We start from the raw sequence: 13867 nt of genomic DNA on the forward strand, positions 1-13867 counted from the left end.
GGCCTCTGGTCATAGACTCTCCTGATAGTGGAAACATCCTCTCCACACCCATCCTATCCGGGGCTTTCACTATTCAGTAAGTTTCAATGAGGTCCCCATCGAACCAGCATGGCATTGACAATCCAGCATCAATATAGAGCATCGGCAAACAGGAGCTGAACAACATTGCCAGAAATTGTCTTGACTCCAGTGAAGATCTACTATTGAGCTCAAGATGTTAAAATGGAATGAGGTACTTGACCTGCATAAAGGCATGCTGCCCTGCTAATAAGTTAACAGCTTGGATATCCCATTGTGCAGGGCAGTGGGTTGGAAGGAGAAGGTGTTAGTTAAAGTTAGACCTGACTCAGAAGGATAAAAAGATCCATACAGTTACTATCAAATATGTCATGCTTTGATATGTGGTTTCAAGTTGATTCATGTTTAGCAAGCCATTCCCTTCCAGCCTCCGAGTCCTTGTTTCGCTGACCAGAACTTGATCTCTGCATCTCATGTTCCCTTTGCTAAAAGTAGTCTCGTTAAATTGTTTAATGCTCCTCGGAGACCCCAAATCACTAACATTTTGTTCCGCCAAAAGAACCCCCTACACAGAGTTTTATGTAACGCATCTGTTGTTTTAGAGGGACGTGAAATACGTGCTACATAATAAAACATTCATTCCCTCCAATGCGTGAGTGTGAGTGTGTGTGTGTGTGAGCTAAGGAATGGCTGTGCGTCCGAATGCGTCGCCAAGCTCCCTCATTCTCCATGCCACCCCTGGTGCTCCAGCCACAGAGCACCTGCATTCCACTCGTAAACATACCATTGATTTTTTTGCGCAACCTATTTTTTTGTTGTTTGTGCAGAAACTCACCAGAACACTGCAGTATAGCCAAAGCGGGCAAGATGGTCAACAGCTCGGAGAGTGTTCCTATGAGCTACAGCAACTACATGGAGGAGAAGCACGTACCACCTCCCAACATGACCACTAATGAGCGGAGAGTGATTGTACCAGCAGGTAATTACGGCGAGGGATAATTTTTAAGCATGTGTCTGTGAACAAGCCCAACAGATGGCCTCAAAAAGCCGTACACACGCACACATGGACGCACACCCCAGCATGGGTCAAAACCAGAAAAAAAACACCTCAGCGTGACAAAACTGGGTGTTTGCAAACAGAATGCAAAACAGATGGAACTTTCTGTGTAGAAACATGGAACTGCAAATGTTGATTAATATACAGAAGGACACAAAGCGCTGGAATGACTCAGGCAGGTCAGGCAGCATCTCTGGTCAACACGGATAGATGATGGTTCGGCTCAAGACCCATCTTCGGTCTGAAGAAGGGTCCCAACCCGAATAGCCACCCATCCATGTTCTCCGGTGATGCTGCCTGACCTGCTGAGTTACCCCAGCACTTTGCTTCATGTTGGAACTTTCTTAGGCTTTGCAGTATGGCGGTGATGCTTTGGTTACTTTACTAGGCCGATATTCTAGAGTCGTTGACTAGCATTCTGAGTTCATGTCTCCACGAGGGCAGTTGTGGAAATTAAATTCAGTCAACAATCCCGAATTTAAGCACTTGTGCACTCAATGACAACACAACTATTGGATAATTGTGTAAAGCTACCTGCTTCACTAACATTTTTGAGGCGATGAAATCCTTATCTAGCCTATCCCAAAAAAGTATTCAGATCAAAGTGGTTGACTCTTAAAACACCCTCTGAAAAGGACCAGCAAGACTCTCTTTTCAAGAGAAATTAAGGCTGGGCAATGTGCTGCTCTTGCTAATGGAGCTTTAGCCTCGTTTATGATGTTACTGCCTCTGAAACCCAAAAAAATGGATTTGAATACCATTCCAGATATTTGAACAACCTGAAACTCCACCGAGCGTGGCATTTTTCGAGGTATTGTTCTTTGAAATAACCATTGAACCAAATCACCCACCCGTTCGCTTAACTGAGTACAAGCCATCCCGTAGAGCTCTACAAAGGCAACCAGGGGAATTACCTTTGGTGTCCTCATCATCATCATTGAAAAGATCCACAGGCACAATGCCTTACAATGCTATGTACGACAGTGATCGCAACTTCTACTGAAGTGTAGATGGCTGTTGGCTCGCCAGGAGTTCATCCGCCCTATGACAGGTCTTGTTTTTGGTCCTGTTGGGGGTCCACAGCCCCCTCCTCACTTGGCAAACCAGGTGGGGGAAACAGTTTAGTCGCCGACTATCCGACCATGGAGCAGGTAGCACGGGATTACATGGTACCCGTGGCGAGGGGAACTCCCCCCCGACCTGTCCTGGACAATATTAATCCCTCAAATTTGAAGAAAACAAATTATCTGATCTGTATTTCACAATTGATTATGGAAGCTGGCTCTGCAAAAGATCCCTGTGGCATTTTCTGCATCAATAGAGTGCCTATCCTTTAACAATAGTTCATTGGGTGGAAAGCACTTTGGGAACAAGCTATCGCAGTAAATAGTGCCATTTCCACACAAACCTTGCTGATTTGTCTTTTTTTCCATCAAGACTGAAAATGACTGCTGGGGTTATTAGTAACAAAGTTAATTTCATCAGTTGTAAAGTAATTGTGAAGTCATACCACATGCAATTAAAAAACACTTTAATATGGAAACTGGTAGAGTTGCTTATCTTTAATTTGTTCAGTTTTCAAGTCAATATAATGAGTGGCAGGATATACATTTATGGACTAATAGGATGTAGAGAATCCTGGAAGAAACCCATGGCAATTGAACACCTACCATCCTTTCGATAGGAGATGAGGAGGAATTTATTTAGTCAGAGGGTGGTGAATCTCTGGAATTCATTCCCACAGACGGCTGTGGAGGTCAAGCCATTGGGCATTCTTAAAGTGGAGATTGGCAGGTTCTTGATTAGTAAGGGTATCAAAGGTTACAGGGAGAATGGGGTTGAGAAGGAAAGATAGATCAGCCATGATTGAATGGCGGAGTAGACTTGATAAAGCAAACGGCCCAATTCTGATTCAATGACTTATGAACTTGTGACGTATGTGTAGGAAGGAACTGCAGATGCTGGTTTAAACTAAAGATAGACACAAAAAGCTGGAGTAACTCAGCAGGACAGGCAGCATCTCTGGAGAGAAGGAATGGGTGGCGTTTCGGCTCACCCATTCCTTCTCTCCAGAGATGCTACCTGTCCCGCTGAGTTACTCCAACTTTTTGTGTCTCTCTTCGGTATGAACATATGACATTGTGGAGGGCAAGGTCCGTCATTGGTTTACATTGCTAATGTTTGTGCTTTTGGTTTTATCCATCACTCTCCCCCCCACCCCACCCCCGCTCGGCTCCCTCACATGCAGATCCCACACTGTGGTCCACAGATCACGTGAAGCAATGGCTGGAGTGGGCAGTGAAGGAGTACGGCTTGATCGATGTGGATGTGCCGCTCTTTCAGAACGTGGAAGGCAAGGAGCTCTGCAAAATGACCAAGGAGGATTTTCTGCGCCTCACCCCAAGCTACAATGCGGACATCCTCCTCTCACACCTGCAGTACCTCAGAGAGAGTAAGAACGTTCAGTGTCCTTCAAGTCTGTTTGGGCTCAACCTTGCCTTTGTGCAAGTCCAAGTTTATTTTCTCTCACATGCTTAAACTATCACACAAAGTAAAACCTGTCCCATCCTATATGTTGCATTGCGGCAATGTGCCTGACACATCAGCACTGCTTTACAATTTACTAGTTGTAAAGTCAATCTAAAATGTGTTGTAATACACTTATTAAGGTGTGGTTATAACACTTCAATAAGATGCTATGATATTTGAATACAAATAATTCCTTTGAATAATTCCTTGGAGCAACCCATTGGCCTTACCCCATATTAGATACCTCCTCTGCTGTTGCAACTCAGACTGGGATACTGTTCCATGCCTCCTGCTGGGAGGCGGAGTTGACTCATTCAGTCAGGCAGAAGATTCTGCTTTCACTTGCAAGGAATGTACCGCACAGTAAGCGACTATTCGGCCAGCGGTCTATCCCAGGGTTTATGCTCTGCATGAGCCTTCTCCTGTCCTTTCTCATCTCATTCCCATGTGTCTGTCCATCGCTTCTGTCCTCCTTGTCTGTTCTACTAGCATGGCCTGAAATCTATACACGCCAGTCACCTCTGTTGTGTCACTGGGCACCTAGCTCCTCCTTCACGCCAGTCTCTTACTTGAATTGAACTCTATGTACATGCACGTTCTCGGTGGACTATTATTATTATTGTTGTCATGTGCACCGAGGTACAGTGGAAAGGTTTAGTTTGCGTGCTATCCAGTCGAAGAAAAGACTATACATGATTTCAATCAAGCCGTCCACAGTGCACAGATAAATGATAAAGGGTGCGACACTTAGTGCATGATAAAGTCCGATAAAGTCCGATTAAAGATAGTTCAAAGGTCTCCAAAGTGGGAGCGGGGAGGCCAGGAGCACCCTCTCTTTTTGTTCTTCTCTTTTTTCTTCTATGTTATCCAATTATCCTTGGAGAAAATGTTATTTGTGTAGCAGGGCTGTATTTCTATTGTGATGTGTGGTTGTGTGGCTCTGCAGATAAGGAAAAGGAGGTGAGGGTGCAGGGGGGTAGGGGGGATGAGGTGGTGGCGGAGGGGGGGAGATGGGTGATGCTGGGCTGGAGTTGGGGGAGGGGATTATTACCTGATTGCTAGGAAGAGCTCTCCAGCTATTGGCAACTTTTCTTGACATTCTTTAAGATTTTGGAGGCAGGAAATAGCATGGCAGATATTATAAAAATAGGAAGTGACTGATTACATTGATGGGACAGCATTATAGATCTACCACTAGCTAATGTGAATTAGAGGAGTGGATGTGTAGGTAGTGCATCTCTGGATAACATGGATAGGTGACGTTTCAGCAGTCTGAAGAAAGGTCTCGTCCCAAAACGCCATCTATCCATGTTCTTCAGAGATGCAGCCTGACCTGCTGAGTTACTCCAGCACTTTGTGTTCTTTAAGGTATTAACCAGCATCTGCAGTTCTTTGTTTCTACAGGGTGGCATTAGTGAGTGATTCCAACTTCCATTATATTGACGAGATCGCCCTTAGTGAAAAGCATTTGGGATAGAAACATAGAAAAATAGAAATATAGAAAATAGGTGCAGGAGGAGGCCATTCGGCCCTTCGAGCCAGCACCGCCATTCATTGTGATCATGGCTGATTGTCCCCTATCAATAACCCGTGCCTGCCTTCTCCCCATATCCCTTGACTCCACTAGGCCCTAGAGCTGTATCTAACTCTCTCTTAAATCCATCCAGTGACTTGGCCTCCACTGCCCTCTGTGGCAGGGAATTCCATAAATTCATGATGGGATGAGATTTGTTAAATGTGTCCGAGAAATATTCCCTCATAGCCCTACTAGAAATGCGACGACACTGGACCCCTCTTCGTGAACAAGGTAGAGCAAGTGACTAAAATGCCAGTGGGGGAGCACTTTGTGACCAGTGAGCATAATTTTATTTGTTTTAAAGTAGTTAGAGTTTCTCCCACACTCCAAAGAAGTACTGGTTTGTAGGTTATTTGGCTTGGTAAAATTGTAATTTGTCCCTTAGTGTGTGTAGGAAAGCGTTAGTGTGTGGGGGACGCTGGTCAGCGTGGACTCCGTGGGCCAAAGGGCCTGTTTCCACGCTGTCTCTCTAAATTGAACTCAACTAAAGCAATCAGGTGCAGTTCCCAAATCATTGCATATTGATGTGACCAGTGACTTGCTGATGAGGAAGAAGCCTCTTCTTGCAACTTACTTGCGTAGTCAAGGGTTGAGGGTGCTATGGAATGGCAATGTAAAGAGCGGAGAGGAGGGCACAGTGCCAGCTATGGCATTGATGCCCATTTACAGACACATTTCAGCCATCTTAGTGTTGGCATAATGCCAACCGGAACAATGATGCCAAGCTGCCCCTGTTGGAACATTTTGGTGCTGGAGCGAGATCTTTAACTGAATTGCTCACCTGGTATTGTGCTGTCTTCTCCCTGAAAGAGGAATCACTATAAGTTAAATGCAAACACTGACAATCAGAGGAAAAGGGTTAGGAGAATTAAGATAAATGTGAAAGTTGCTGATTTTTATGTCTAAAGAAATGATTCCATTCAAGCTTAATTACAAATGATTTTAAGCCTAATGCTAATGTACAGGGTAATTATGGTTTATTTTCTCGTAAAACCACCGACAGAGGCCTCACTGCACTAGGTTGAGGGGGGCTACTGGCTATGTTGTGGCTCAAGAAATGCTGAAGCCATTGCAAATAGATCACTTTGAAACTATTTACCGTTATGGTTATTCGAGTGCAATGAGGGGCAATGTTGGTGGAGGATGAGGCATCTGCTATCAGGCTCTGTAACTAGGGAGAAACCCTGCTCCTCTTGACTCTAATAGAGCTGAAATCAAATATTTTCACTCTTTCTATCACTAAGCCATATCCACGACAGGAAAACCTGAGGTCAAAACTGTTTTAAATATAGAGAATGCTGGAAATATTCAGCAGGTCAGTCAGCATCTGTGGAGACAGAAACAGAGTTAAACACAAAGCGATGGAGTAGCTCAAAAAAGTCAGGAAGAATCTGTGGAGGGGATGGACAAGTGACGTTTCAGGTCAGGATCCTTCTTCAGAGTCTGAAGAAGTGTCCCGACACGCCGCCTGTCCATTCCCTCCACAGACGCCGCCTGACCCGCTGAGTTACTCCCAATTGCTTTTGTGTTTTGCTCAAGATTCCCGTATCTGCAGTTCCTTGTGTCTACAGAAACTGAATTAATGTTTCAGGTCTATGACCTTTGATCGGAAACTGTTGTGCTTTGTGATTTTTATTTGTAGACATTAAGTGGTCATCAAATGGTGACTAATTTAGCAATGCATTTTCAAGTGTTCCTCAGGTTTTCCTCTCCTGCCTGTGGCCAAGGAAATAGCCATCACCGAAAAGGTGAGTCTTTTTCATATACAGCTTGATGGGGAGCCATGAGGAGCAAAAGTCAATCTCCCAGCTCCATAGCACGTTGGAGGGCTAGTGCTAGCCTGTTTATTTACCCCAATAACACCCTCGCCCACCAGCCATTCCCCTTCCCTCTTCTCTTCCATTCTGCCAGTAATGTAAGTCAATCTGAAATTCATCTTTCATTCGCTTTTCGAACTGCTACATTCGCCAACAACTCACTTGAATGATACCAAAGTCCTCTTTCTGGTTAACTTTGAGCTCGCTAAAATGGTCTATGTAGCTGTGTCATGGATGGGGGAAGTGACTTGGAATCATGGTGCCATTGCAATCCCTCATACCAAGAGTCGGCGGCATGATGGCACAGCGGTAGAGTTGCTGCCTTCGGGCGCCAGAGGCACGAGTTCGATCCTGACTACGGGTGCTGTCTGTTCGGAGTTTGTACGTTCTCCCCGTGATCTGCATGGGTTTTCTCCAGGGCCTCGGGTTTCCTCCCACACTCCAAAGATGTACAGGTCTGTAGGCTAATTGGCTTGGTACAGTAGTAAATTGTCCCTGGAGTGTGTTTATAGATAGTGTTAGTGCACGGGGATTGCTGGTCGGCGCAGACTCGGTGGGCCACGAGGGCTTGTTTCCGTGCTGTATCTCTAAAACCATAACTAAAACCAAGAGTCGACCTTCATCCGGACTTATCCAAGCAGAAAGCATCCTCCCATCAATTGCATCCAAATGTTGCTTGCATGATTCCATCGTTTTGGTACCAGCATCTTGTCCACAGACTTTAAACTTGTTGAATGAATCAGCTTACTCACATCTGGAAGGAGGTAGAGGGAGGGAGAAAGAAAAATATATAGAGGGATGGCATGGTGGCGCAGCATAGAGTTGCTGCCTTACAGTGCCAGAGACCCCGGTTTCCTCCCATCCTCCAAAAACGTACAAGTTTGTAGGTTAATTTGGCTTCGGTAAAATCGTAAATTGTTCCTAGTCTGTAGGATAGTGCGAATGTACGGGGATCGCTGGTCGGCGCGGACTTGGTGGGCCAAAGGGCCTGTTTCCGCTCTGTATCTTTAAACTAAATCTGTCCTAAATAAATCCTCCTTCACTTTGATCATATAGACACCTATACTTGTAATATCCTTTCAATATTTCAGGGGCCGTGATCCTCCAGTCTTTCCTAAGGTCCCAAACCTCTATTGATATTGCTCAGTCTTATGGATCTTCTCCAGTTTACTCCTGTGTCCTCTTGTATATTCCTGGCTCTCACAGATCAGAAATGAGCAAACCATTCAGAATTCAAAGAGACTTTAGATTAAACATGACTTCTTTCAATTTATACACTGCATTCTGGGCACGAGGGTTCACCGTTATTGTTGTTTTGTCAATTGGCTTCTGTTACGCCCACAAGTAGCTTAGTCCTCTTTCAAATATAAAGCAGCAATTGCTGGAAATACTCAGCATGCCAGGCAGCAGTGGTGGGGAAAGAGTACGTTAATGTTTGGTTTGATTACCTTTCATCAGATCATTCATTAGAAGGCCCTGATGAAGACTCTTAACAGATCAACAGGTCATAAGGTCATGTGATAGGAGCAGAATTAGGCCATTTGGCCCATCATGTCTACTCTGCTAATCTATCATGGCTGATCTATCTCTCCTTCCTAACCCCAGCAAGTACAGGCCCAACACCGCCAAACGCAGATAGACATAGAAGACATCCGATTCAGATTCTGATTCAGATCAGATCCAGATTCATATTTAGATTTAGATTCAGATTATCTTATTGTCATGTACATCAGGGTGCAATGAGATTCCATGTTCATATGAAGCTCACAGAATAAACAGTGATGATAAATACCACAGTAAATATTTGTGCAAAACTTCAAAATTGTGCAAAGATTTTAGTGTAATCTGAAGCAGTGCAAAAATATATAAAATAATCAAATGCAATAACAAAATAACTGGATGCAGTGGAATAAAAGTGGCAACAGCTCATTCGAGAAGTGGGTGCAAAATAGGTGGTTGTTTCAGGAGACTAATCCTGTAGCTGTGGGGAAGAAGCTATTCTTAAGACAGACACAAAATGCTGGAGTAACAGCTTGTTTAGAAAGGAATTGCAGATGCTGGTTTAAACTGAAGATAGACACAAAAATCTGGAGTAACTCAGCGGGCCAGGCTGCATCCCTGGGTGACGATTCGGATCGAGACCCTTCCTCGTCACCCGTTCTTTCTCTCTAGAAATGCTGCCTGTCCCGCTGAGTACTCCAGCTTTTTGTGTCTATCTTCTTAAGTCTGGGTGTCTGGGCTTTGAAGCTCCTGTATCTTCTCGCAGAAGGTATAAGAGAGAAGAGGGAATGGCTTGGATAGAGTGGATGCGGAGAGGATGTTTCCACTAGTGGGAGAGTCTAGGACTAGAGGTCATAGCCTCTGAATTAAAGGACGTTCTTTTAGGAAGTAGATGAGGAGAAATTAATTTTGTCATAGGGTGGTGAATCTGTGGAATTCTTTGCCCCAGAAGGCTGTGGAGGCCAAGTCAGTGGACATTTTTAAGGTGGAGATAGATAGATTTTTGATTAGTACGGGTGTCAAAGGTTATGGGGAGAAGGCAGGAGTATGGGGTTAGGATGGAGAGATAGATCAGCTATGATTGAATGGCAGGGTAGATTTGATTGGCCGAATGGCCAAATTCTCCTCCTATTCCTTATGATATTTCCATCCTTCCTGAGGCGCAGTCGTCTATCTTACAGTTTGGCTTTCTTCCCAACCAATTGTTCAAGCGCTTTTGATTGCAACATGCGCCTTAATTTAGTTCAACAAAGAAACTGACAAGTTACTAAAGAAGGCGGACAGGAATGAAGTAATGAGCCTGTGATGGACATGGCTGCTTTCACCACTCTGCAGGTCGCCACACCTGGCTGAGATGCACCCTGTCGGAATGCTTTTTATAGAGCATCTGTAGAAATTCGAGAGAATCCTTGTGGATGTGTCCAATCTTCTCAGATGCCTAGGCAAGAAAATACACTGATGTACTTTCTTGCTTACTGCATCGCTGTGATGGGACCAGGTTAGCTTGCTGGTGCTAAGCCTAGGGACTCAAAGATGCATCTCCAGCTGCTCCATTGAAGAGGACAGGGTTGAGTTCACCCTCCCCCTCCCTTTCTCATGCCCCCCCCCCCCCTCACCCCTCACCTCTTCCCTTCCTTAGGTCAACAACTAACTATTTTGTCCTGCTGAGGTTAAGTGCTAGGTTGCTGATCTGATACCGACACAAAGCTCACGGACGCATTCTTATCATCCATCTCACCATTATTATTGACCCGTCCGAGAACAGTAAATGTAAAGATTGAAGATAGACACAAAAAGCTGGAGCAACTCAGCGGGACAGGCAGCGTCTCTGGAGAGAAGGAATGGGTGACGTTTCGGGTCGAGACCCCTTTTTCAGACTGGTTAGGGATAAGGGAGATGAGAGGTATAGATGATGAAGTAGAGAGATAAAGAACAATGAAGACAAGACATGCAAAAAAGTAACGATGAGAAAGGAAACAGGCCATTGTTAGCTGTTTGTTGGGTGAAAATGAGAAGCTAGTGCGACTTGCGTGGGGGAGTGATAGAGAGAGAGTGAATGCCAGTGGTACTTGAAGTTAAAGAAATCAATATTTCAGACCACTGCGCTGAAAGCTGCCCAAGCAAAATATGAGATGCTGTTCCTCCAATTTGTATTTAGCCTCACTCTGTCAATGGAGGAGACCTAGGACAGTAAGGTCTGAGTGGGAATGGGATGGAGAATTAATGTGTGTGACAACCGGGAGATCAGGTAGGTTCAGGTGGACTGAGCTGGTGCAGTATTTGTCCACACAGCCATGGCTGTACAGGGAGCTGAGCACACGACCCTGAAGAGCACCAGTGTTGAGGTTCAGTGTCATGGAGTTATGGTCATAAAGGATGAAAAACAAGCCCTTCGGCTCAACCTGTCCATTGCAACCAAGGTGCCCACGTAATCCAGTCCCATTTTCCTGCATTTGATCCATATCCCTGTAATGACCAATTCTAACGCCCTGAGGCCTTCTTGTAAGGAAGAATAGGGGCCAGTTACAGAAGGAAACTCCAAGGCCAATGTCCAGGATTTAGAGATGAGTTTATATGGTTTTGAAGGTTGAGATGTAGTCGATAACTTGCATCCTGTCATAGGTGTATTTTTTGTCAGGGTAATCCGGAGCGGAATGTTGTGCAACAGATATGGCGTCCACCATAGACCTATTTTTCCTGTATTCAAGATGCAAGGGGTCTGGATTGTCCGGGAGACTTGGGATGACTCTGGGCCATTATTCATCTTTCAAAACACTTCAATATCGTCAATGTTAGAACTACTGTTTGGTACTCATTGAGATAGGTCTCTTTACTTTTCTTCTGGAGTGGAATGATGGAAGAGGTTGAAGATGTCAATGTGATGACTATGGCCAGTAGATTGTCCAGGGATTCCATCCATGCCGGCTGCTTTCCGAGGGTTCACCTGTATACAAGCAGATTTGAATCTTGCCATGGAGATGTATGGGACAGAGCCAGTTGGGGATGGAGGGATGTGCCTCAGTTGAAATGGGAGTGAAGAGCATTGAGCTCATCTGGTAAATATACAAACATTGCCAGAGTTTGTCCCTGATTTTGGCTTGCAGCCCAATTTGGTATTCAGGCCCGACCTCAGTAGCCTCGCATCTGCTTGATGGAAATGAGCCTCCAGCTCCTTCTGGAATTCAATCTTTGAAGAACACTTGAAAAACCCTTGCCACAATGTCCTGTACCTTGATGATCGATCCCCACAAATTACAATCATTTTGCTTTGAGCAGAGTTTGGCTGCAGAAATGGAGAGTCTATCCCTTGATTGCAATTTTGAGTTATAATTTTGCTCTTAAACAGTCCTTGGCAGTGACAATAATTTGCTTCCACTCTGGTTCTGTGGACTTTGAGGTATTGATGAGGTTGAATTGGCACTCGAATCTCTAGCTCAGGTGGCACTGGAGGTTTTGGATGGTGGGTGAGTAGTTTGGAGATGCTTAGTTCCTTCCACCATTCACTCTTGTGCGTTTACATGCCCCAACAAGTGGACTCAAGGTTGGCAATGTAACTCCAGGTGCTCTTTCTCCATTTGAATTGGTCACAGACCGGTGATTCCCACAACTCACTGGGAATCTTACAATTCTTCAAGAAAACTTTGAGAACGCCTTTGAATCTATTTCTTTGCCCAGCTGGTAATCCCTCATTCGAGGGTAGCGATTGGAACTGAATATTCCTCTTGGACATCTCCTATCACGCAATAAAGAATCAATTAATCATTCAATCCATCCACTCATCAATCAATCAATCAATCAATCAATCAATCAATCAATCAATCAATCAATCAATCAATCAATCAATCAATCAATCAATCAATCAATCAATCAACCCCGGATCAAAGGATCGACAGATCGATCAATCAAATATCAATCAATCAATCAATCATCTATCAATCAATTAATCACATATAATTCAATCACACATCAATCAAATCAATCATTCAATCACATATTAATCAATCAACCAATCTTGCTCAGCGGAGGCAGCTGAGTGTAACGCTGGGGATTTAGGTCTGAAAGAGAGGTTTTTTTTTATCCTCTTCAGTCAATGAATGCCTCAATGGTAACTGATTGTCACATGTACCTAGGTATAGTGAAGTGCCCTTTATGCATGCAATTTAGTAAAAAATCTAATGTCCCTGTCCCACTTAGGAAACCTGAACGGAAACCTCTGGAGACTTTGCGCCCTACCCAAGGTTTCTGTGCGGTTCCCGGAGGTTCCCGGAGGTTTTTGTCAGTCTCCCTACCTGCTGCCACTACCTGCAACCTCCGGCAACCACCTGCAACCTCAGGGAACCGCACGGAAACCTTGGGTGGGGCGCAAAGTGTCCAGAGGTTTCCGTTCAGGTTTCCTAAGTGGGACAGGGGCATAACTATACATACATCTAGTAGATTACATCTTGCATCCTTCAAGTTTCTTAAAAATGTAGTCTTCTCTTGGCATAAAGGCCCGTCGTCCTGGTGGCGGCACTGGGTTAGAGTTGCAGGTGTCGGCATAGCCAGGTGATGTTGTTGATGTCCACCACCGCTGCTCCACCAGGTTGTCCATGTTTCACAATTGTACAGGAGAGCTGCTCTGTGGCCCGCCCATAAACGTTGTGCCAGCTTTGACATCTTCATCCTCAAGCGCTCTTTACCTTAGACAGCCAAGGCTGTCCTGGCACACGGACTTTGAGCATTCATGTCTGCCATCAATGAGAGTTGGCTCCTGAGATAATGGGACGTGGCCCACATTTACATCCATCTTGTCATGGATTTTGATCATTGGAGGACATCATTATGGAGCAAGTGCAAGTTGCTGGAGGAGCTTTGCTTTGCAGATATTTATTCTAAAGCCCATTCTATCTGTATCAGTGAATGGACCCTTGATGACTTGGTCCTCTGCATCCCAATATGAACCTGCACAGGTGTTGCTTGCAGACTGGTGCTCTGTGACCGTGGTCACCCTGAGTTTATCGTTCAGTTTTACTGGAACTTCTTGATATCCCGATCAGTCTGCAGCCATAATGTCAGAGGCAACCCCTCCCCCTCAGCCCTCTGAAATGCCACTCTCTGGTCCAAATTTGGACCAAAGTTGTGATGTGATGAGATCTGGAGATGAGTAGTCCTGGTGAAACCCAAACTATTAACTGTTGAGTAGGTTATCAATAGGCAAATGCTACTTGACAGCTCTGTCTAACACCTCACGATGACCATTTCTAATGAAAGATCATCATTTTCTCTCTCCACAGATACTGCCTAAACTGTTGAGTATTCCCAAAGTATTTTCTGTTTCATTTTGGATTTATAGCATCTGCATATTTTATATTCCCTTCTTCCCCCACCCCC

At 44.7% G+C, this 13867-nt stretch overlaps 1 protein-coding gene across 12 annotated transcripts in view; it reads left to right on the forward strand.

Moving 5' to 3' along the window:
* Positions 1 to 13867, forward strand: part of erg (ETS transcription factor ERG) — a 218023-nt gene that overhangs the window by 187472 nt on the left and 16684 nt on the right. For 8 of the 12 annotated variants that reach the window (XM_033032474.1, XM_033032481.1, XM_033032476.1 and 5 more), the window contains 3 exons: positions 846 to 997; positions 3324 to 3527; positions 6872 to 6928. In XM_033032474.1, coding sequence (XP_032888365.1) covers positions 846 to 997; positions 3324 to 3527; positions 6872 to 6928 — 413 coding nt within the window. The remainder of the gene's footprint in view (positions 1 to 845; positions 998 to 3323; positions 3528 to 6871; positions 6929 to 13867) is intronic. The other 4 variants (XM_033032479.1, XM_033032480.1, XM_033032483.1 and 1 more) reach the window with 1 other exon arrangement.

Source organism: Amblyraja radiata, chromosome 14 (genome assembly GCF_010909765.2).
Source record: "Amblyraja radiata isolate CabotCenter1 chromosome 14, sAmbRad1.1.pri, whole genome shotgun sequence".
NCBI lineage: Eukaryota > Metazoa > Chordata > Chondrichthyes > Rajiformes > Rajidae > Amblyraja > Amblyraja radiata.